The sequence below is a fragment of the Euprymna scolopes genome, chromosome 3 (assembly GCF_053919585.1).
Source record: "Euprymna scolopes isolate OS-2025 chromosome 3, ASM5391958v1, whole genome shotgun sequence".
Classification (NCBI taxonomy): domain Eukaryota; kingdom Metazoa; phylum Mollusca; class Cephalopoda; order Sepiida; family Sepiolidae; genus Euprymna; species Euprymna scolopes.
Window position 1 is genome coordinate 108,111,774 of NC_136484.1, and position 25,740 is coordinate 108,137,513.

Consider the following 25,740-nt stretch of genomic DNA (forward strand, 5'->3'; position numbering starts at 1 on the left):
AAGGACATCCTGCCTTGATAGAGTTCAAAATAGACTTCATAGCCTTGTGGGGGTGTGTGTCCTTTTCTCTTCCCTGCAACCTCTTTCTCACAGAAGAGATGTTGTGAGTTTGTCTCTGCTTTATCGTTATTTTCCTGGCAGGTGCTCGGCTGAGCTCCATTCTAGTAGTCCCTCCTCGCCAAATTTTCACAAGAAATACCCGTCTAGCAGAAAACACAATCACTAGTTTCCCCCACTCTTTATCTGTGCCTAAAACTTAAGCGTAGATTCCATGAGCAAAGCTTCTTTCTTAGAATTGCACGTCTATGGAATTGTCTTCCGTTTTTCTGCTTTCCAGCTGACTACAATTTGGTTGTCTTCAAGTCTAACGTAAACAAGTTTTTTATGAGCCGTTCCATATAAGTTAACAATTTTACCGAATCTTTTTTTTTTTTTTTTTTACATAGGCATCACCACATTATCAAGGCCCAGAGGCCACTCAAGGATAAGGGTTACAGTAGAAATTGGACAATATAGTAATCATTAGTAATGAAAATTTGGTAAATTTGATAACTTATATGGAACGGCTCATCAAGAACTTATTTACTTTAGACTTGAACACAACCATATTGTAGTCAGCCGGAAAGCAGGAAAACGGAAGACAATTCCACAGAATCTCCATTACTAACGGTTACTATATTGTCCAATTTCTACTTTACACTCTTTAACCCTTATCCTCGAATGGCCTCTTGGCCTCAATAAGTGGTGATGACTATGTAAAAAAAAAAAAAAAAAAAAGTCTGACGTCACGAAATCATGCTTTCTTTTTTTCACATTCGGTTGTTGTCCCTAACGTCGTTCTGTAGCTAAGAAGAACTAGACAACAAACGCTTTATGGGCAAAAAATAGGTGATGTTCTATTATACAGTAACTGAATCTCTCCAATAAAATATTTTATTTTTTCTAGCGTGTGAAGAAATCAAAAATAAAATAAAATTTACCAAAATAAATAAATACATTAATAAATACGAATGGAGGACTATGAGTAAGTTTCCACTGCAGAGAGAGAGAGAGAGAGAGAGAGAGAGAGAGAGAGAGGTTTGCTTTGTCGAAATTTTCTAATTTAAACGCGTGATCTTACGAGAGTTTTGGTGAGATCTCACAAACATAAAGATGGCCGCTGCTATGGAAATTGACGAGGAAGACTTTGTGGAACCTTCAACCTCATCGTCAATAGCTGGAGAAAAACCTGGAAATAAAAAAAGATTTGAAGTGAAGAAGGTGAGTATATAATATAAAGATACGATTAAAAAGAATACTAATTTTTCCTGATCTTTCTTTTCATATTGAGTTTCCCTGGCAGAAAGATTTTATGGTACTTATGTATTTTTGGTAAAGACAGCGACAGCGCTGAAATAATGTTATTTAAGATTAGGAGTGGAGTCTTTTTATTATTTTATAACTATTCTGTGCTTCCACCTAATAATTTAATAAAAAAAACCGTGAAACTTAATTTAACCTGAAAAATCTATTTAAAAATAGCGCGGTACCAAAAATACTTAAGCACTGATTTTATTGTACGCTTTCAGCGTCCAAGATTCTCTTTTTAAAACACGGTAATTTTATCCGATTGTACTTTCAAAGTTATATTTAGCGACAAAGTAAAAATATTCATTAAAAATTATTGGGCACTTAGTAGAGAAGTCCATAAATAAAATAAAAATATATAACAAACATTTCTAAAGGCAAGTTACTCTTCTACCTACCTGGATAAGTTTTCACAATGAATAAGCCGATTCTCAAATTGTATAAACATTTGGTCAATGTCAAGTTTCTTTCCAACTCCTCAAAAAAATTTTAAAATGACGACTTTTATAGGTTTTCGGGTATTATTATACAAACACCGTGACAGCGAATTAGTAAAAACAGACGTAGTATTCTGTTACGTTTCGGTGTGCTGAACACGAATCTGAAAACCGTACCCCTCGCAAATTAATAGTTTCGGAGATATTAACATTTTTAAAAGGGAATATTTTCTTTCAAAAATGGCGTACATCGGCTCTACTCTTAAATCAAAACAAGTGGAGATAATCCATAATGAAAATAAGCGATAATAAAAAAATAAATAAATTAATTATTTCCTTTTCTTTTTAATTAATTCCCCACCACTTCACCACCCCAATTTTATTTGCTCATGCGCAGTATCCCAATTTTACGCGCACAAAATCGATTTTTACCCAATTTCGGATACACTTTCGGATTTTTACCCAATTCGCTGTCACGTTATTTGTATAAATTTACCATTTCGGATACAATTTCGGATTTTTACCCCCAATTTCACTCAATTTCGCTCCTTTATTTGCAAACCTCTTTTACTTTGACTTTCGTTAACTTAATTTCCACTCAACGCTACTTTGATTAACTTTTCCAACATTATGTCTGCCTGTGACCACTGCTCTTATAATCACTACAAGGCTATTAAAGTCTTTTACGAGGAACCAGAAACGTCAGTGGATTTTTTAAGAAGACACGGTGTCTTACCAACTGTCGTCAGTTGCACACGTTGTAACAAAAACTGCACCTTTAGGGAGCAGGGGAGAACGGGCGAATGGCGCTGCAACAGTACATTCCGCATTCCTAAAACCAAAAAAAGGCGCCACTGTTCCTTTTATGCAAGTGACTATAAGGGGACATATCGGCGGGCAAGATATCGTCGTTGAAATAGACGAAACCTTCCTGGTGGTGGTGCGCCGAAAAAATAACAAAGGTCGACACTCGACCTCTGTCACAAATTTGGCTCTTTGGGGGAATAGAGCGAGACTCAAAGAAAAAATTTGTTATCCCACTTTTGGAGCCTGTCGGTGAGAAGAGAGACACAGCTACCTTACTTCCTCTAATAAAAAAATATATCCGTGGAGGATCCATTATAATGAGTGACCGGTGGGGGGCATGCCATATCACTCCCTGAAAACCCACGGGTACACTCACTATATGATAAATCATTCTCAGAACTTTGTTGATCCAACCAATATTAACATACACACACAAACAATTGAACGTCTCTGGAGGGATCTCAAAGAGTGGGTTAAACGACCAGGTATTAGAGCCACTTATCTCCGCCAGTATTTAGCAAGATATTTATTTATAACAAATTATGACGAGAAGGAGGCTCTTTTACACCATTTTTTTGTTATGGCTGGACGTCTCTATCCCCCCCAAGGAGAGCACCAACGTGTTGTTGCTCCAGTTCTCGCTGATGAGGAATTCAGCGACGGAGAAGAACACGATGACGCTAACTAATGTAAGTCTACTTTTGTGGTTTTCTTTTGATTTTTGTGTTGTCTATATATATATATATATATATATATATATATGTATATATATAATGTGTGTCGTGACAGCAAATTAGTAGAAAAAAATGTCCTTTCCTTGTAGAGTTCTGTGTGCTGAACACGAATCTGAAAACCGCATCCGTCGCAAATTAATAGTTTCGGAGATATTAACGTTTTAAGATATTAACGTTTTTTTTTTACTTTTTGGGGGAGGGGTGAGGAGAGGGTCACATAAATTTGAAAAAGAGGGGAGGGGGGGGGGCGTAGTGATTTAAACGGATTTGTGGGGAGGGGGGAAGGGAAGCCGCGTAGTGATTTCACAGGATTTGTCGAGAGGGGGGGGGGTAGTGAGTGATTTCAAAGATTTGTCGAGAGTGGCCAAAAAGTGGGTGCTCATTTTACATTAAATTATTATAGAAAGAGAAATCATATAAAATTACTGCGCCCTCTCCTCACCCCTCCCCTTCCCCAAAAAGTAAAATAAAAGGGTCACATAAATTTGAAAAAGAGGGGAGGGGGGGGGCGTAGTGATTTAAACGGATTTGTGGGGAGGGGGGGAAGGGAAGCCGCGTAGTGATTTCACAGGATTTGTCGAGAGGGGGGGGGGTAGTGAGTGATTTCAAAGATTTGTCGAGAGTGGCCAAAAAGTGGGTGCTCATTTTACATTAAATTATTATAGAAAGAGAAATCATATAAAATTACTGCGCCCTCTCCTCACCCCTCCCCTTCCCCAAAAAGTAAAATAAAAGGGTCACATAAATTTGAAAAAGAGGGGAGGGGGGGGCGTAGTGATTTAAACGGATTTGTGGGGAGGGGGGGGAAGGGAAGCCGTGTAGTGATTTCACAGGATTTGTCGAGAGGGGGGGGGTAGTGAGTGATTTCAAAGATTTGTCGAGAGTGGCCAAAAAGTGGGTGCTCATTTTACATTAAATTATTATAGAAAGAGAAATCATATAAAATTACTGCGCCCTCTCCTCACCCCTCCCCTTCCCCAAAAAGTAAAATAAAAGGGTCACATAAATTTGAAAAAGAGGGGAGGGGGGGGCGTAGTGATTTAAACGGATTTGTGGGGAGGGGGGGAGGGAAGCCGCGTAGTGATTTCACAGGATTTGTCGAGAGGGGGGGTAGTGATTTCAAAAATTTGTCGAGAGTGGCCAAAAAGTGGGTGCTCATTTTACATTAAATTATTATAGAAAATTGATCCCCCACTTCTTAAAACGTTATCTCCGAAACTATTAATTTGCGACGGATGCGGTTTTCAGATTCGTGTTCAGCACACAGAACTCTACAAGGAAAGTACATTTTTTTCTACTAATTCGCTGTCACGGTATTTGTATAAATTTACCGGTTTTCGGTGGTGTTGAAAACGAATATCACATTTAACTTTGTGGCAGAGATAGGTAGTTTTCCTAGAAACTTGACATTGACCGTATATTTTTGTAAACCGCTCGTGTAAGCTTACTGACGGCATTATTAACTTATGAAAAAAATGAACGAATCTGAGAAAAAGAAGAAACCAAACAAAAAAAACGAATATCAGTTAAATTTGTGGTGCTAAGTCCACTTACTGATCCGCGCTATTTTTTTAAATCGTATTTCCAAGTTTAATTAAATTTTTTTTTTTTTTTTTTTTTTATTATTATTCAATTGTAAGGTTAAAGTATAGAATAGTTAAAAAAAAAAAAACACCCTCCTCTCCCCATGTTAAGAACGGCTTTTTAAATGTTATTTCAGCACGGATCAATAAGTGCACGAGTACCAAGTTTGTTTTATATGAAGAAATTATTAGGTGGCCAGAAAATGGTGTTCATTTTACATTAAATTTATATAGGAAAGTGATCCCTCACTTTTTGAAAATAATTTCTTCATATCACACTACACTACTTATCTGCCCGAAATTTAAGAGTTGGAAAGAAACTTGACATTGACCGTTCTAACTTATGAAAAAAATTAACGAATCTCTTAGTAAAAAAAAAAAAAAAAACAAAAAAAAACGGTGCCGATTTTCAGGGGTGCTGAAAACGAATATCAGTTAAATTTTTCTTATGAAGAAATTTTTACTTGTACAGTTTAGTCAAGACATTAAAAAATGAAAATATCGAAAAAGGTTTATATTGTACGTTTTTTTTAGTTCGAAAGAAACTTGATATTGACCAAATTTTTGTTTGGACTTTTAGAACACGCCACGGGGAGATAACTCAATTTAAAGCGCCGACACTCCCTTCCCATCCTTCCATCAGGCTCCCTAAACTGGGGGGGGGGGGCAATTTAAAGCAGAATAAAATTATTTCAGCGCGTTTGGTCCACCGTAGTCGAAAGGCGACAAACGTTTTCAAACGGGATTGAAGAAAATGATATTTTTAACACAAAGGGCACAACATTCCTTGTTTAATAATGGTCATGCATTATTCGGCTCGCTAAAAAAAAAATTAATTTATTTATCAAAGATTTTAAAATGGCTTTTTCGTATAAATATTTAAAAATTTTGTTTTGCTTAACTTTAATTATTTTACTTAACATATTCACCGAATTTCACACTTCAAAACTCAAAAGCGGAATAATTAAACAATAGAATTTCTGATATTCAGACGTCAAAATAAGGTATGCAAACAATTTTTTTTTGTTATTTTAATCTATAATCCTGTCCTTACAACAAGACAATGTTTTGTTCAGTTTCAGATTTGGAACCCCCTCAAAACAAGGGTTTTGTAAGCAAAATAAAAATATATCGTTTATGAAAAATAAGTACACTGTTATAAAGTTTATTCTTCTCTTAATAATTGCTGAAAATTTAGTATTGATTGGATAATTACCTGATTTTTGGTAGATTTTTAAAGGCTGTCCGTCAAAAAGTACTTACCTGCCCCCCCCCCCATGTTTTGGCAGTGCCTAGAGAACTTCATTCCATAACGGATACGTACAATTTAAACTTTTTTCGGTATTTTCATTTCTTAATGTCTTGATTAAACTGTACAAGTACCAAAAATTCCTGTATTAAAATTATGGTTTTCAGTAGTAAAAAAAAAAAATGCATGATTTATTTTTGATTTTGGTACTCCTTGGGCGTTGAGTGGGTTTGTTTTCGAATACACATAGATAGGTGTATTAGAATTTTTGGAATTTTTGAGACCCCTAACAGAAAACTGCGAATAAAATATAAAAAAACTTTTAATTTCTCTTTTTAAAATGGGTTTATTTTCTGTATGGAATATACTTCCAAAATAAACTATTAAAGTTGTTTAAAAAATAATAGAAATATTTTAATTTTTTTTTTTTAAGTGTTTACAAAGTGCTGGTGCACATTCAACCAGACATTTTTACGTATGGAATCAATTGAATTTTATGAGTGAAATTTTTTTCAATTTTTAAACTTTAAAAATCAATTTTTCTATTGGTTCAATTTTTACGATATTTTCAGGGTCAATGTGAAATTGTATGCTCTTTCCAATAAACCGAATATAATTTAGACAAACTTTTTTTTTTTTACCCCCCCCCCCATTTGGAAATGTCTTTAAAAATTTAAATAATTTACTCACCAAAGTTTTATATATCACAAATTGAAGATAAAAGATCAATAAAATATTCTTTTTAAAACAAAAAGGGAAGTTTTTTTTTCTACTTTTTAAAATGAAAGCTTATGTTATGCTTATATCGTCAAGTAAATACCGGACGCTGACGGCAAATTTTTTCTGTTTCATTCAATTTTTTTTCTCTATTATAATCTAAGTAAAATTTTGTTTATTTTCTTTAAAACCGATTTAAAAACAAATATTGCATAATTTGCTATTAAACTTATTTTTTTAAAATTTGGTCTTTGCTCCTTTAATTGAAAAAAAAAAAAAGGGGTTTGAATTACATTTGTCAAGTAGTTATAAGATTCGAAAGATAGTTGATTGAAGTTCATATATGGCATTTTTAATGGCCGGTTCTGATACACCTAACACATAGGTTCGAAAAAGATGTTAAAAACAAAAATAACAAATGTTATCAAAGGCAAGATGAGTTACTTTTCTACCTAACTGGATAAATTTTTAGTGTTTTATTTAATGTAACCCGTTTATTCAGTGTTTACCAGTGTATTGGAAAATTTAAAATGACGCCGTACTCTGAACATGGCTTAACATTGAACAGTTTTTTTTTTTTTTACTATACACATAGATTCGGAAAAGATGTTAAACAAATGTTAGTTACGCTATGCTACAACAGAACACTGACCACTCAATTTTTTTAGAGGTATTTGAGGTCGCTGACAATTAGGTACCTCCAACGTGCATCAGTTTTCACCCCCCCTCCCCCTATATGTAACACTATGTAATTTAATATAACTTTGTTTTTTTTTTTTTTTTTTTTTAACTAATTAAATGTTTACAGCATACAAAAAATCGTGTTTACATTATCGACTCTTTAAAACAACGTTCCTATGTAGTGACGTTTTTGAAGCAGTGGACACGTCCATGTTTTAAAAATATAGCAAAAATCAAATAGTCGTATTTTCCTGAATTTTTTTAATATTTATCCATTATTAAATAAGCTTAATATAATAAAAGGTTTTGTTAAATATATTAAAATTTTTTTTTTTTTTTTTTTTAGGCGTTCTCCCCCCCCCCATATTTCATGGTTCGAAAACTAAACAAAAATGTAGGTCGATAAAAATTGATTTTTGAAAGCTGAAAAATCAAATAACTAAAATATAGTTATATATAAAATTCTGTTATTTATTTCACTTAAAGTTGTAAATAAAATTGGACATAAAATCAATATGCTAAACATTTTTTCTTCATAATTTTTTTTTCTCTGTAATATAATTCTTTGAATTAGAACAAAAAATAATTCTAAAAATTAATTTTTAAAAAGCTTTAACTAATATTAAATTCAAACATTACACGATATGAAGTTTAAAGAGTTTTTTAATTACAGGTTTCCAATACTAAAAAAATATATTCATATAATAGAATATAATACTATTGAGATAATAAAAATTATAAATCCGAAATTGGCTAATAAAATTGATTTTATTTAAATTCATAGAGGGTGATTTTTATGTTTTGCGCCTTTTTCAAAAATGTATGGAAGCCTATAAGTAGCATTATCTTTAGATACCTAAGTGTCAACAGAAAATGTTAAAATTAACTTTATTTTAACGTTCGTCTGTATAGTTCGTTAATAAGAATCTATTTGTTTTACAAAAAGTAAGTTTTATATAATTTTTTTTTTTTTTTGTTTATAGCAAAAAAAAAACATGTTACTTCCCTTATCAATTATAAAGCGAATGCCCGAAATAATGACGTTACTATTAATGTATACAATGCTGACGTTTTACACACCACTGTGGAGATACCTACTGACAACAAATCTGAAAATCAAACCTGTTGCAAATTTACTGCTTGCATGGTATGAACCCCCTGGACCTGGAACTATTTTGCGCTATTTCACTGCCTTCAGTAGTGTTTTCTTGTGAAGTGACTTATCACATCACGGAGAAATCTTTAGCAAACATTTGAAATAACAAAGTTTTAAAAAAAAAAAAAAAAGAAAATAGGATTTATTTTTTTTTGTTGCATAGTTTTCAATGCTTTTTGATTGATCTAAGAAATTAAGACCCATGGGTAGAATAGGTAAATATCGGCACATTACTTACAGAAAAACGGTTAAACTGTAGAAGCACCTGTTAAACTGCACAAGTTCTATAATTAACCCCCCCCCCAAAAAAAAAAGAAAACATAAGTTTTTGTAAACTCATGAAAACTTTTTAGATCAATTAAAAACTACGTAACCAAAAAATGAACCATTTTTTTATTTTTTTTTTTTTATAACTTTATTTCCAATGTCTGCTAAAAATTCCTCCGATGTGATAAATCACTTCACTACGTGCATGTCAATGCATCAAGTAAGAAAACACTACTAAAGGCGGTGAAATGGCGTAAAATAATTCCAGGATCTAGGGGTTCATACCATGCAAATGGTAAATTTGTGACAGGTTTGATTATCAGATTCGTTGTCAGCGACCTCGAATACCTGTTAAAAAAAAAAAAAAAAAAAAAAAAAAAATTAATGATTGGCGTTCTGTTGTAGAATAAGATAACATTTACCGAAGTATTTTTCAGGAATATTATGAAAAAAGCCTCCAAAGTCTATATTAATGAATTTCGATATAACCTGGAAGAAAAATGAATTTCTCAAACTGACGATATTGTCATTGAATTAAGCATTGTTTAATATTTTCACATAAATTTATAATTGCCAAAAATATTTCCTCTTTTTAAGATTACATTTTTAGTTTAATTTTTATGTAATATTCTAATATTTTTCCTTGCATGAATGGACATGTAATTTTCAGTGTAAAATAATTTTTGTATAATCTTAAAAAAAAAAAATTTAAAAGCAAGAACACACAAAAATAAAAAAAAAAAGAAAAAATGGTAAAAATTCACGATGGGAATGGACGGATGCACGGCTGGTATATAAAAAAAAAAAAGTTTTGCATCCTCTCCCTTCAACCACTTGATATTATTTTCAGATAGCCTTTTGACTTTGTTTTGTTTTTTGTTGTGCAAAGCAAGCATCTCTTGCTTTTGAAGACGGTAATGTCGCTAAATAGGGTCTTCGGGTTATGAGAAAATAAGGCATTAAAAATGTTTCTTATCTCAAACATTATTACATGAAGAGTCATTTCATGTAGTAAAAAAAAATTATTTTACTCGTTGAAACTTGAGAAATGCATGATTAAATATGTGTAAACATTCAATGAATAAAAAAATGAAGTTAAACGGAACAAATTCATGGGACTTTGGTGAATCAGTTTAGTCTGTAGCTTTATGAATTTATGTGGAGAGGGAGAGTGGCACAAATTTGGCGAAATCCTTTTCTGCATCACTTGCATTTATTCTACATAAATTATTTTTCAGTTTTAAAGATTAAATTTTGCTTAAAAATAAAAGTTGCTGAAAAACTGCATTTTCGGGATTGGCCATTTTGTACGTACCTACAGTAAATTAGGTATGGGCAAAAATATCCGAATAAAGATAGAGGGACATAGTTTTGAAAGCCGATTTATCATAATTGTTTTGTAGGTTCTCAACTATTTTATTGTATCTGAAAAATTCAAGTAAAGTTAATTTCCGAAAGGAAAAAAAAATATTTGTACACGTGAAAATAGTTATGCAAAATATTTTCATGGCGAGCTAACCAATTCAGCTAAATTTTGAAGTTAAATAAATTCATTGTAAAAATCTTTTAAAAGATAAATATTAGTTTTCTGGGTCTATTTCAAAGGTAATTAGTAAAGTCCTAAGATATTGAATTAAAAAAAACAAACAAAAAAAACATCTTGTTTGTACAAAAAATAGCTTAATTAGCACCAAAAAGCGAGGGATTCTGCCCTGCGCAAAATCGCAAGTTTAGTAAACATAGATTATAGGGAAACCCCAAGTCTTAGACACTTGAAAGGCTGTCTGAAAATGACATCCTATAATTAAAAGGAGTTGGGGGTTGCTGGTTTTCTTTTTCCCCAGACGTGCATTTGTACATTCTTATTCTGAACGTTTTTAAATTTTTTATTTTCCAAGATTGTGTACAAATCGATTAAGAGTGAAATTCAAAATCAGAATAAATACTATTAATCAACTTTTAAATATTAAAATATTCTTGGTTTATTATATCATTCTTTATATACTAAATTGAAAACAAACTTTGAAAATCTGTTTTGAACCATATAAGATAATGAAGTTTGTGTGTATGTATATATTGAGATTAATGTGGAAGCACCTTTTCTTTCATTATTTATTGTTAAGTTGCCTCATTTTGATTTTTGATGCTGATTCACTTTGATTTGTTTTTTTCCGACTAATGTATTTCTGCATTAGCAAAAGCTGGTTTTGTTTGGATCAAAAGCTGTACCAGTACCAAATCCTTTAAAACAGAAAGTAAAGTAAATTTTCTTGTTTGGTAACTGTTATTTGCTTTTCACTTTTTTTTTTTTTCTCTATTTGAAATAAAATCCGAATTGCTGAAAAAAAAAATGCTGATTTTACTCCAATCTGTTAAATACATTGGCTTAGAACGGATTGTGCAACTAATTTTAAACAATAGAAATGATTGCCTCATCCTGCCACCTTTTTCGTGTTTCTGAATGACAAATCACCAGAATGCTTTTGAGCAATTACAAAACCTTATTTACTAGTAAACAATAAATGCTATTTGTACAGAATATGAATGAAGACACTTGCCAAACAAGCAAAAGAAAATCTAAAGTCAAGGTGTTTTTTTGAATAATAAAGATTAAGTTCAAATTCTGAAAGTGGTGTAATAATTGATATAATTTTTATTAATGAAAAAACAAAACGATGAATACCATTATCACTGATTTGTATAAAAGTTGTATGCATAAATTTGATACAGTTGCTGAGTTAAAGGAAGTAGGGTTAACTAACACTAGTTCTATTAAAATATTTGTATACAACTTGCACGTACATCAGTGGTGCTTTTTTTTTTTATATTTATTGATAATAGAATGTGAAAAATGTTTTCAGAAAATCAAATACTAAAATGTTCAGTAAAATTTTGTATCTACAGTAAAAACAATGCTCATTGTTTGGGTTTTTTGCATTGTCTTAAATGAATACCAAAATGGCAACTATTAAAACCATTAAAGAATACATTATCTAATAAAGATCTTAATATCATAAAAACTACTTGTCAGCAACAATTTTAAATGTGATATTCGTTCAAAACCGACACAAATGCCATTAAAAAATCAACACTCTCGCCCCTTTTATTTTATGAAATCTGAACAAAATGTATAATTGAAATTTTTTTTATACAAATCAATCGTCTGAAAAACATTGGATTGACTTTTTTTTTTTTTTATACCATAGTTTGATAAAATTTCAGGTGAATTTGTAATTAGTGGAGATAAATTCGATATGTTTTTAAACATTTACTTTAAATATTTTTTAAAATACTTTTAAATATATACTATAATCTGAATTGGAAAATTCTCAAAAGCAAACTTTTTGAAAGATTTGAATTCCTTTAGTTTGTCATTTTTTAAATAAAAATTCTCAATTTTTAAAAATATTTTAAAATAAAACCTGACTTTTATCACTGATAAAATGGTGTCGGCAATGATTAAATAATTTCTCAACATGCATATTTTACCCAGTTAAATAATTTAAATTAAACTTTTCTTTGAAACCACTTTATATAAATATCACTTTAGTTTTGAGATTTAAAAACAACAAAATGAAAACAATTATACATTTTTAAAGTATCCAGAAAATATGATACCATTCTCAGATGTTTTAGTCATCTATGATGCTTCTACAAATACAAAGCAAACTTAAAACAGTTTAATCTTTAAAAAAAAAAAAAAATACCAGACTCGGTTTAGTTTATATTGAAAACCAATTTTTTTTTTTTCCTCCCACATTTGATAATATTACATTGGTTCAGGAGACATTGTAAATTATTAACTAGTAGGGCCATAGAAAACTAAATAGGAAATGCAGTTGGAATTGAGCAACTCTTGTCTCCCTATATTCATCAAGCAGTGCCTGTTCAGAAAATGTTACAATTGGTGATTAGGCAACATTTACCTTCACTGTAGCCTCCTCAAGCAATATCGAATAAAATCTGAAATGTCTACTAAAATTTTAATTTGGACCCCCCCCCCTCAAAAAACAAAAAACAAAAAAAAAACAATGATTCCTCATTTTCTGAATTGAAAAACGATTCTGCAATTTCTTTACAAATTCGTAAATAACATTATAAAATGTCCAAATTAGTAGACCTCTTCTAACAAAATGAAGACCAGTTTACCCTCAAAGAATATTTTTATTAAATTTTAGATAGACACCCAGAGCAATGCCAATCAAGAAAATATAAATTCTGCACATTTTTGTAGTTTTTGACTTTTAACCAGTCATACATACAGACAACTGCCCTTTATATAATCGATGATTGTAATCTTCTAAAAAAGCAGAGGTAGTGGGTGTGGAACTCTCATCAACCTGATAGTCTTGCATAGACTTTTCCATTGATGGCCTTTCTAACCACAATTGTGATTTACTTTAGATGCCATCATTCAAGGTTAGATATTAGCATCTGACATGAGCAGTTAGAAGCTTCGGAGCCTTTAAGTCACATGTTGGGGTACTCAAGTTTGCTATCTCAGAATAAAACTTTCATTTCGATTATAATCCTCAAGTCTAAGCAACATAAGCAATTTTTTTACTTTTTGAAAAAAATAATTGGATTTGCTTAATATTTTATGTAGTATTCAAACAAATTTATATTTTGTAAGAATAATTTAAGATTTGTTTATTTAAAAAAAATTATTGAAATTATTTTATTCTATTTCAGTGGAATGCTGTTGCTTTGTGGGCCTGGGGTAAGTGCATTTTAAAAATCTGTTTCTTTATTTTTTTTTTAATTAAAATGCGGTTGTATTTGAAGTCACCCTACAAGCCTTGAATTACAAAGATCAAACTTTTACAGTTATGGATTGTCCCCAAATCCACTGTAGTTTTTCTCTCTTGCATTATCTAATAATAGTGAAGACAAATTGGTTTCACTCTTTGCATAGCCCAATTTTGTACAATAAAATGTCCTTTTGACATTCACAAGGACCAAAAACAAAGATAAGCAAATCGATAAACATTGATGTCATAATCTGGAAGTAGATGTGAAGAGGACTGATCATGAGGATGCTTGGAAACACTTTCCCAGGATTGCAATACTTGGAAACGCTTGGTTCACAGCTTAAGCTTAAAGTTGGTTGACTGGGCTTGGATCGTAATATGAAAGTGTAGACGTAAAATGTAAATTTCAATAGTTGATGTTAATATGGATATTCGTAAATGCATTAGTGTTGTGATAAGTCAGCAACAGAAAAACAAAGAAAAAGTGCATAAAAGAACAAATTTAAAAGGACACATTGAGCAAATGTGTGTATTGCATGTGTCCTTGTTAGACTGGGATAGTGTTCAGGAGAGATGAGATGGAGAGATATGCTACTAAAAGGTTGCTATTATATATCTGTCTCCCTCATTTTATCTGTCATTATCTCTCGCATTCTTTCAGTCTGTGATCAGTTTTTGCTCATAATCTCCGCAGTAGTGATGTAAAAATACTGAATAACATGACACACATAGGTACAAGCAAAAATGGACAAATAAAGATGGGGGACCTAGTTTTGAAAGGTGATTTATCAAAATTTTTTTGTAGGTTTCCAATTACTTTTTGATGGTATTTGAAAGATTAAAGACTAACCTTAATTTCCACAAGGAAAAAATATTTGTACACCTGAAAAGTTATGAAAAATGTTTTCACGGCAAGCTAACCAATTTAGCTAAATTTTGAAATTAAGAGAGGATGGTGGGTGCTACCCCCCCGCCCCCCAGACGTGCACCCGTACATTTCTATCATGTACGTTTGTATCATTTGTTTACCATTTTTTAACTTATTTTTCTGTGTTCCTGTTTTTAAATTAAATTTTTTTAAAATTATTGTTCAAGATTATATAAAAATTGTTGCGCCGAAAGTTTCACATTCATACACGCAAGGAAAATATTAAAATCTTACATATAAAAATTGAAACACATAATTTAAAAAAAAAAAAAAAAAAAAAGATACTTTTTGCTATTATATATTTTTTTTTTTTTTTATGTGAAATATTAAATAAACCATGCTTAATTCAATGATAATATCGGTAGTGTGAGAAATTAATTTTTCAATTCATTAATATAGACTTTAGGGGCATTTTAATGTTCCTGTAAAAATTGTTATAATTTACGGTGCTTTATTTTCATAAAAAAAGCAAAAATAAATTCATGCACTTCTTGTACTACAGACAACCATAACTTTAGTAAAGGTATTTTTTGTTTAAAAAAAAAAAAATACATTTCCACGAAGATTTAAATAAAAAATGAATTCAATATATTCCATGATCATTATTTGATAAATACTGAAAATTTCATTAAATCGGTTAATTTCCTGACTTTTGGTGGATTTTTAAGTAAAGGGAGGTCAAAATGTTTATACATTTTGAGCATCAACATACATTTTGCATGTACCTATAGATGCACAAACATTCTGTATTAGCATTTCAGCCCGGCGTTGCCGGGGTGTTTGGATGTGTATGTTGAGCAAAAAAAAAAGTGATAGTAGGAAGGCAGGCTCGAACCCGTACCGCAAAGGAGGAAAAGAACGGGGTAACCAAACCGGAAGCCACATTTTTTAAAATTAAGGCTAGACAATCTAAAGGAGAGGATAACTTTCAAAAATATTGGCAAAAAAAAAGTGACCCCCCCTCCCTGTAGAATAGTGCCTAGTTGAAGGGGAAGATATTCATGTTTTTAGACAATTTTTCGATATTTGTCGTATGAAAGGTCGAACTTTAAAACGATACTGATTTTAGTAAAATCCATTGCCTCTATTGAAAGTTTAAGGCAAACATGCAAACAGACATACATACATTTATATATTGGTAACTAAAAATTTTCGACCCAAACTGATGAAAAAGCTTGCCCTATCTTTGAATACCCTTTATGTAAAATTTCAAATATTTAGACCAGAAATTGTCTGAGTAATTTGAAGAAACTGCAGAGGTCAATTTTTTAACTTTGACCCCTATTATGACCCCTTAAAATTTATTGTTTTGGGCTCAAATCAAGTTATTAAGTTAGATCCATGTCCAAGGAACTTATATCTAAAACTTCAAGTGTGTAGACCCAAAATTGTCTGGTAGAGTTCTCAAAAGTCAAATCGTTGAACTTTGACCCCTTAATCACCAAATTTCTGGCCAAAAACCGGTCACATCGATTTTTCCCAAATCTCGGTACCCTGTATATCAAATTTTGAGTTTGTAGACTAAAAATTGACAGTTATTGCGTAGGGAATGTACACACACACATTCACTTTTATAGATATATAGATTGCCTGCTTTCTTCATTTCTCTCTTAGGTCTGTCTCTGTAATGGAAACCTTTGCAGAAATGGTAGTGTAACTGTCAGTTTCTGCAATAAATGATGCAATGAAAATGGGGTAATATGTAATCAAGTGACAGGAGTAATTAATGGGATTGATTTTCTGAATGAATAGAATGAAGTGGTCATGTTAAATTGAACCAAGAAGCATTCTCTAGTGTTTGGTAAATAAGAAATTGTAATGACTTATGTCCCTTCATCCAATGAAAGTGTTGTGTTAGTAATGGAGTGATCATTATTAGAAGAGGCAATGAGCAGGAAGCATCTAATGGCCAAAGGAAATAATTATGATAAATCACAATAAGCATAGATTATGAAATACTGGCTCTAGTGATGACTAGGGTAGTGTAAGTAGACAATAGTATACAAGCTGCTTTGCAACCACTTTCAAGGATGTCGTGATTGGGAGATTTAATTGGAATGGAGAAATTATAGCAATTTACGAATTGTAATGAAACAAAGTAATTATTGGCAGAAAACCTGCATGATACTTTCCTTAGCATGGACAGTCTGGTCTTAGTGCTATGATGTCATTTTGTAGACTGATATAATCTTATTTCATTAGAGAAAAATTTTAACATAATTGTTTAATATCTTAAATTATTGGATGTAAATAGGTTTCAAAGCTATCTTTTTAAGAAACTTTTTTTCTTCTCTCGTCACCATACACTTTATATAACAAATGAATGGAGCGGAATGTTATTGAGGTTGGACATTTTCCCATTTTGCCTATTAATTCTTGTTTACATTTTAGTGTATATAATTTTAATTGTAATCGAAAGTTAAATTTTGAATAAATTTTTCTCTAATTCTATTAATTTGACTTTTCTTTCAGACATTGTTGTAGACAATTGTGCAATTTGTAGAAATCATATTATGGATCTATGTAAGTATTTTCATACCATCTAATTATAAAACTTTCAATCACAATTTTCTAAAGCTTAAGCCGATAATCAGCAAAATCTTGTCCCTTCACTGTTGTGATCCATAGAATCTCAAATTTTTTACTCTAATAGTTTCTTTTTTCAGACTGCTAAGATTTTGGAATTCCCTCTGCTTCCCTGACTACTAGCTTACTAAAGTTTAAATGTAATACGAATAGACATCTTGCTGCTTAATTCCCCCACACTCCCCTGTTAGACATGATCCCAAATAGTAGCCCTCTATGTTCCAAGTGGCAATATGCCTTGTTTGGAGTGAAAGAATAGTTAAAAGAAAACAAATTCTAGCGCATGACTTTCTATTAGACAGTTTAAATGCTTCCAAATTCCTTTCAATTTTATAAAGTAAAAATGTAATTTTTATCTAAAAGAAAAAGTATGGTATTTTTTATTTTATTTTTTTTAAATATAGGATTTCATTACGCTATTGCATTTTTATTTCAATATTTTTGTAATTATCTAAGTTAGATTAATGTAAGACATAACCATGAATTAGTTTCATTTGTTGATATAGATTTTAAAATTTCATTTTTATTTTTAGGCATTGAATGTCAAGCTAACCAAGCATCTGCCACAAGTGAAGAATGTACGGTAGCTTGGGGTGTCTGCAATGTAAGTATTATAAACCTTTTAATATCTTTACCTGTGATAACAGCTACACCTGACATCTAAGATTACATAGAAAACCTGGTGGAATTCATCTGTAAGCTGAATAGCGATTAAAACTCAAATGTTAATGTATTGCCCTGTTCCGGGATTGAACTGATTTTTGTGTTTAATACACATGTTCTTGTATTGTTCCTTCATTACCACCTATTATATAATGTTCACCAGTGATTATGCAGAAATATGTATGCACATCTTAATAAACAAGGACTGGACCAGTGTGTTGTGTGTGTGTTAATTTTTGATTTTTTTAAATCACTGCTATATATTCCCGTCAAAACAGGTTACTGTTAAATCAATCATACAGCATGTTATTTTTTTAATAATCATAGCATCCAGAGTTATTGCCCTTGGATCTCATCAGGTATTGGCTGGCCACTATTAGGTGTCAGGGTAGTGAGGAAAAGGAAAATGACAACCATTACACCAGAGATGTAAACATGTCTCTATGAACCAAAAATATTTATTGCTCACTTAGTGGCTTATCTATGTTCATACTTATTTACATTAATGATGCCATTAAATTTAAAGTTTTATACTTTGCCATAGCATTTGGTGTTTTTTTTTTTTTTAAGTTCAGTCTCTGTTAGGAATCGAAGATATAACTTCTACCTTTCTAATTGATTTGATGCTTTTGGAATGACATGTGCACATTTTCTTTTTAATGTTTTATGAGGGTGTCTGTGTTGATACCAGATATAGTGTGAGTATGTGATTCGGTTTTTTAATTTTATTTCTCTTTAGATAATTTTTGTATTAATCGGATTTGTAAAATTTAAAAGATAAAATAAAACACAATATGAATATACAAATTAAATTCTTTCAACTATTTCATTAGATAAACTTAATTTTTTTTATCTTTTCTTTTGAAATTCATTTAGTTTATTCTTAAATAGCTATTAATTGAATTGCAGCTATTTTTAATCAGATTGGGAAACTTCCAAAAGTGGTAGATTTAGTTTTTGCTAAACTCTTTTCTACCCACAATTTGAGATGTTAAAGTAAAAAAAATCTTTATGGTTCTGAATTTTTGAGATGAAGATTATTTCGATTCTTTAAACTATTGTTCTCATCTTGAGTGTTATTTTCCCATTTTTGTCTATGTAACCTTTGACCTTCAAGTATCTTGTTGAACTAAGGAATCTGCACAGAACCTTAAATGAAACCCTTTATCTAATCAATGCTCTTGTTCTGTCAGTCATAACAGGGTAGAAATCCTAAATAATTTGCAATTGTATTTTTAAATGCCACCTGCACTAAGGATTGAACTTCCAATCTTCAGAAGAGTAACTTTTACAACTGAATTTTATCAAGCGCTCTGCCCACTTCACCATGGGTTTTGTTGCCTTCTACCCAGTCATGACTAATGTAATGAGAACATGCTACTTCTGTGGATTAAATAAAGGGTTTCATTGTAAATTCCATGAAGATTCCAGAGAAGTAGGCCCGAGTTTACATCAACTGAAATGTTGTGAAAATAACACTTCAAATAAGAACGGTAGTGCATAAGACATAAGAAATGTGAATTTTTAAAGTTTTAGGCCACATCTTATTTGTCACATTAAAATAGTTAAACCTACAGATTCTAAACTATTTTTATACTTGAGATCCTATTACTTTTTACTGTTTTTAATTTGGTGATTGTGCAGATTAGTGATGTTTTAAACCAACATATTTCAAGTGAAAACGTTATGTACCTATGTGTCATGTTAAAAATATCCAGTAGAAGAATACTTACAAAGTAAAAATAAAATTTATAAATTTTCATGTTGAAGAGTTCTCAAGATCCAAGTGAGGTAACTGCAATTGATCATTTAGACTAAATTGTAATTCTATCATCTTTAAACACCAATGTCAGAACATAATTGTGAATGATTGTTTTTGTTAAAAGTAGATCTACCACTTTAAATTTTTTTTTTTTTTTTTTTTGAAATTTATACTAATTTCGACATGACACATAATGTTTTCATATGGAATGCGTTGGTTTAAAACATCATTAATCTGCCCCCTCCCCCAAATTGTTAATCATTCTGAATATTTAAAATAACTTTTTTTTTTTTTTCTTTTTTTTTTTTAAGCATGCCTTTCATTTTCATTGTATATCCCGATGGTTAAAAACCAGACAAGTTTGTCCTCTAGATAACAGAGAATGGGAGTTTCAAAAGTAAGTTATTTGTTTTTCTTGTATAAATAACTCCTTAATCATTTTATTATTCAAAGAGTCCCTTTCCCTCCTCCTTCTCCATATTTAAATGTTACCAGTTTCCAAGTATAATTGTTATGAATATACAAAGTTAAGGCACAATACATGTGATCTTCATTCTGTGTCAGATGTAAGAGAAATTTGTTGGGCAGACTGGTAATTGGTATGATGGGTAGTACGTAAGTGTAGAGTGAAGTGGCTCATCCGACTGGTACAATACTTGTACAGGAATGTCAGAAGCGAGATATGGATGGATGACACTTAGTGATGCGTTCGATATAAATATTAAAATATATCAAGCTCAAGCATCATTCTTCAGCCCCTTGTTATTCATTGTCTTTAAGACTCCAAGTTCCGAATAGCATGCCTATGAGAACTACTGTATGCTGATGATTTGATCATAATAGTGAAGACAAAAGTGATGGTAAGTGTCCTTCAGCTTCAGTTTTTGAATGACTCTGGTCAATATCGATGAGCCACATGTAAAAAGGGGTTAGTTGTAATGTAATGCAGCCACTTGCAGGTGAGTCTATGATAGGCTCACCAAAGATCTAAGCTTTGGATGTAACATGTCAAGAACTATCACGTGCAGTTGAGGGCCACCCGTTCACCAAAGTTGAAATAAGTGAGGACACCTTGGAAGTGGTAGACTTCTTTTTCTACCTAGGAGATATGCTTTGTACTGGAGGTAAATGTGAACTAAGTTCGAACATCAACCAAGAGAGCTTGGGCAAAGTTAAGGAAATTAAAATTTTGAACTATTCCAATTAAGAGTAAGGTCTATGATAACTGCATAAGAAGCGTAATGTTACATGGCAGTGAGTGTTAGGCTCTCACCTAGGCCTCACTTACCGAATTCCATGAAAATGATGAATGATTTAGATGGATATGCAATACAAACCCAGATACAAGACACGAGGTCAAGCATTACTTAATACTTAAGGAATTAACCATTTTAAAATTTGATGTCCTAATAAAAAGTCTTTGCTGCTTTGGGCATGTTGAAAGAAGCAAGAGGTATATCAGCACTTAACTGAACAGCAAAACAAAAGCCAGGTACCATAAGAAGACCTGGAAAGTAACCATCGAGCAAGACTGTAAGTAGTGGCAAATTGACATGGTCAATCGCCACAATCATGATCACCTGAGACTTAGCCAGATAGTGTTGAACTGTTTGTCAAAGGGAACATTGATAAAACTGGCTAGTTAGTAAATGGATTACTAAATTTAAATATTTTGAGCTTCAAAATTTTTTTATCATGGTACATGTGGTGTAATGCATACCAATAGACGATGAGTCTGATAGCAGTTTGAATATCCATCATTTACTTATAATCCCATTTGGAAAGATATGCGCCTCTTCACCCTTTCTATATATGGATAAAATAGCAACTTCTAGTCAAATAAATAGTTTACAGTAGGTATTGTTTTGGCCTTAATCGAAAATGGTTGGTCTAACATGAAACAAATTAATCTAAATATTCTTTATATCGGATAGTTTGCAAAATATGATCAGTCTTTCAAAAATCAATATCTGTTTTAAGGTTTTTTAGTTTTTCTTAATTTCCTCTATATTAAAAAATAAAGAAATTTGTATGATGTATGTACCTATGATAAAACCATGTAAATTAAGTAGTTTTGTTTGTAAATAAAATCAAATTTTATTAGTATTGATGTGATGAGTCTTTTTCGCTATTCTGAAAAAAAAAAAAAAATCTCTAAACAAAATCAAGGGAGATAACTCAAATTAAAAACTCATTAGATTTATGTTGTAATACTTATGAGTTCTCGTTAATCGCTTAAAAAATAAAATGACTTGATCAATACATATGATTTTTGGAATGTATTTTCATTTCATCACCGGTCTGTGCAGATTTTTCTTTATTTTTGTTTTAATATAGGAGAAATTCTGGACAAAAGGTTTTTTAATTTTTTATATATAATATATATTACTTGCTTTACCATGAAACTTGACAAAGACTTGCAACATTTCTTCTGTGAGAAAAGAGACATTGTTAGTATTTCTCTATCATTTTCATGCTGAATGATGTACTGAGCTCATGGGTAAAGTTAATTTTCAATAAATCATCGCCATTGACTTGAAAGGGGTTGACATGCTGTAAAATACAAGTGTCCAGTTTGTGTATTCCAAAATTAATTTAATGAATGTTTGCAATTAAGCATTTAAAGTTATTGGTAAAATTTAATTTACCCCCCCCCCCTACACTTAATATAAAATTGTAGCAATATACTACATGATAAAGACAACACCCTATCCAAGAACCTTGATTCCAGTAAAGCAACTGGACCAGACGGCATTCCAATTATAGTGTCGAAAAAACTTCGACCAGAACTTGCCCCCATACTTACAAAACTGTTTAAGCGTTGCCTTAAGAAGTGCTTTCCAACACCCTGGAAAACTTCGTCAGTATGCCCTGTATTTAAGAACTCCGTTGATAAATCCTCCCCCTCTCAGTACAGACCAATAAGTCTCTTGTGTGTCATGAGTAAGTTACTGGAATCCATATTAAATAAAGTAATCAACCACCTTAGCAGAAATAACCTCCTTAGTGACATGCAATATGGTTTCCGTTCTGCTAGATCTACAGCTGATGTGCTAACAGTTATATCCCATAGGATTAGTGAATCTTTTGACAAAGACTTCCCTTCTAGGGCAATTGCTTTTGACATATCAAAGGCTTTCGATAAGGTTTGGCATAAGGGCCTACTTCACAAGATTTCTAGCTACGGTATAACTGGAAAGGTTTTCTCAATAATTAAATCATTTCTTTCTGATAGGTTCATAATAGTGGTTGATGGGCAGAAATCTGAGGCCCACAGTATTTATGCTGGAATCCCCCAGGGGTACATCGTGGGCTCAACTCTCTTCCTGATCTACATCAATGATCTCCCAAAACACATACTAAATTCATTCGTTGACATCTATGCTGATGATATGACCATCTACGGCAACACATCAAAGGCCGTAAATGACAAAGCTCTCTCTGATTCCCTCTCCTCTGATCTTGAGCGCATCGTTCAGTGGGGGAAGAGATGGCTGGTTACTTTTAATGCATCTAAAACCAAGCTCCTAACTTTACATCAACGCTCTGTTCCTCATCTAGCATCAGTTGAAATGGATGGCTCTCGTCTTGGGGAGGCTTCATGTTTTGACAAGCTCCTGGGTTTGACCTTTACTCCTGATCTGAAATGGAACACGTATATAAAGTCTGTTGCCCGGGCTGCTGGGAAAATGGTAGGATCCTTCTACCGGTCCAGTAGATATCTCACTAATGCAATTCTCTATCTCTATAAAAGCCAAGTACGTCCAAAGATGGTGTACTGCTGCCACATCTGGGCTGGAGCTTCAAAAAGCAGCCTATCCTGTCTTGACAAAGTACAAAATAGACTTCGTGGCTTAGTAGGTGATGCTCTCTTCTCTTCCCTGCAACCTCTCTCCCACAGAAGAGACATTGCGAGCCTGTCTCTGTTTTATCATTATTTCCATGGCAAGTCCTTGTCCGAGCTCCAATCTCTGGTCCCCCCTCGCCAATCCTTCATGATAAACACCCGTCTAGCTAAAACCGCTGTCAGTAATTTCTCCCACTCTTTATCTGTGCCTAAATCAAAACGTAGATGCTATGAACATAGCTTTTTTCTGAGATGTGCACGTCTGTGGAATTCTCTTCCGTTTGCCTGTTTCCCACCTGACTACAACTTGGACGTCTTCAAGTCCAACATAAACAAATTCCTGATTAATCGCCCCCCCCCCGCCCCTTAAGACGCTTTATCAAATCTCCAATACTAACTATTACTACGATATTATCCCTTTGATTATTGTACACAAAATAACCCTTATCCCAGAGTGGCTTACGGGCCTTGATAAGTGGTGATCCCATGTAAAAAAAAAAAAAAAAAAATTGAATTTTAATTTGAACTTGAAAGTTGTGGAAGAAAAGCTATCTCTCAATTATATTGAAATGCACCCCCCTCTTCTCGTTTTGCAATTATATTTTTGTTATTTTTTAAACTCAAATATAAATCTTAAAATTTACCGAATTAAAATGTTTAATACCTTGAATTAATGTTTTGTGACCTGAATCATTATTTTGTTAAATCACTCCAAAGGCATTGTTATGCTAATTGTTTTTTTTTTTTTTTTTTTTTTTTTTTTCCAAATTTGTACTCATGAGTCTTTATATAAATTGAATACACTTTTTTAAAAAAAAATTTAGTATAATTTTGTCACTTCCCTTTTTGCCATCCTTTTATTTTTCTTGAAAGAAATTTTTTATCTTATAACAAGATAGTTCCCACTTTTGTATGCTATATATTATTACGAACTTGGGGATTGAAAATGAACAAAATGAATTTCCCTTAGTTCATGTTTTAATCTATAAAAAAAAAAAAAAAAATGTGTGTGCAATTACTAATAAATATATTTTCTTTCTTTTCAGATATGGACACTAAAATTCTTGTTACATTTATTTTTATTGCAGTCTGAAAATAAAATCCGTCAAAAAATTATCTTTTTTAAAATTTTTCTTTTTGTCAATAAACCCCCCACCCCCCAAAAAAACAGAACTGTTTTTCATCAGTTGATTTGGTCATTAGTTTCAGTTTTGAATTAGTACAAGCTCAATTTACTTAGACAATCATAAACTATTTTAGAATGAACTAATTTAGAATTTATAAGAACATTGAATTTATTAAAATATGTAGGAAAACAAAAAATGCTAAAATATCAACAGCTTATCACTTTATTTGTTTAAAAAAAAAAAATTAAACTGTTTTTAATAAGTGCAACAAAAACGCATCACAAAATATTTGAAAGCAAAGATAGAAATTTGCGCGACTATTTGGACTTTTTCTTGTACATTTCTCCATTTTTAATTATTTAAATTCTGCCATTTAATTTTGTTTAAGAATTTTGTAACTTGCTGTAAATTCAAGATATTTAACTTTGTAAACATACTTATCATTTTTATCTCATTAAAATAAATTAATGAACGTTTTGGTGGTTCTAGGACACCTTTTAAAAAGGTGCAAATTGTCAGGCCTCTAAGTTGGAAATTATAGCAATTTTTTAGGTTACATATTTTTTTTTTTTCTCCCTTGGGTTTTCTGTTCTGTTTCGTCTTTATCATCCAAGAAAACCTTTTTTGTATGATAATTTATTTGTCACTATTTCAATAAAGAGACAATCAACTTTGACTCTTAAAATTAACCGTTGAAGGAAAAATTCTAAGATTAATTTTCAACAACTATTGCCTTTAAAATGGCGACCACGATAAACGATTTTACGGAAGAAATATTTCTTCTGTTCGAATTTTGGTTCTTATTTAGAATTTGACTTAAAAATTGATACACATACTCCTCATGAAGATATCATATTCCAAAAATCAAATGGATAAAGTAACTTTTTTTTTTTTTTTTTTTTTTTTTCCTCTCTGATACTCTTAAAATTCATAAGTGAATGTATGTTGTCGCCATTATAAGACTTTTTTTTTATAGTTTGAACTGAATTGTCTCCCCTTTATAAAACATAGCTGATCAAAAATATACTCTTGCTTCCTCAAATATTTTTCTTAGTTAAAAAAAAAAAAAGATCAATTTGTGATTTTTAGAATATGGCC

The 25,740-nt window shown here is 31.6% G+C and overlaps 1 protein-coding gene across 1 annotated transcript; it reads left to right on the forward strand.

Moving 5' to 3' along the window:
* The first annotated feature begins 811 nt into the window (after positions 1 to 811).
* LOC145258071 (RING-box protein 1A) lies at positions 812 to 24,631 on the forward strand. Its single transcript, XM_080115801.1, has 6 exons — positions 812 to 1,260; positions 13,671 to 13,698; positions 17,130 to 17,180; positions 17,777 to 17,847; positions 19,980 to 20,065; positions 24,562 to 24,631. The coding sequence occupies exons 1-6, from the start codon at positions 1,153 to 1,155 to the stop codon at positions 24,572 to 24,574; spliced, it is 357 nt and encodes a 118-aa protein (XP_079971927.1). The 5' UTR covers positions 812 to 1,152; the 3' UTR covers positions 24,575 to 24,631.
* The last annotated feature ends 1,109 nt before the right edge of the window (positions 24,632 to 25,740 follow it).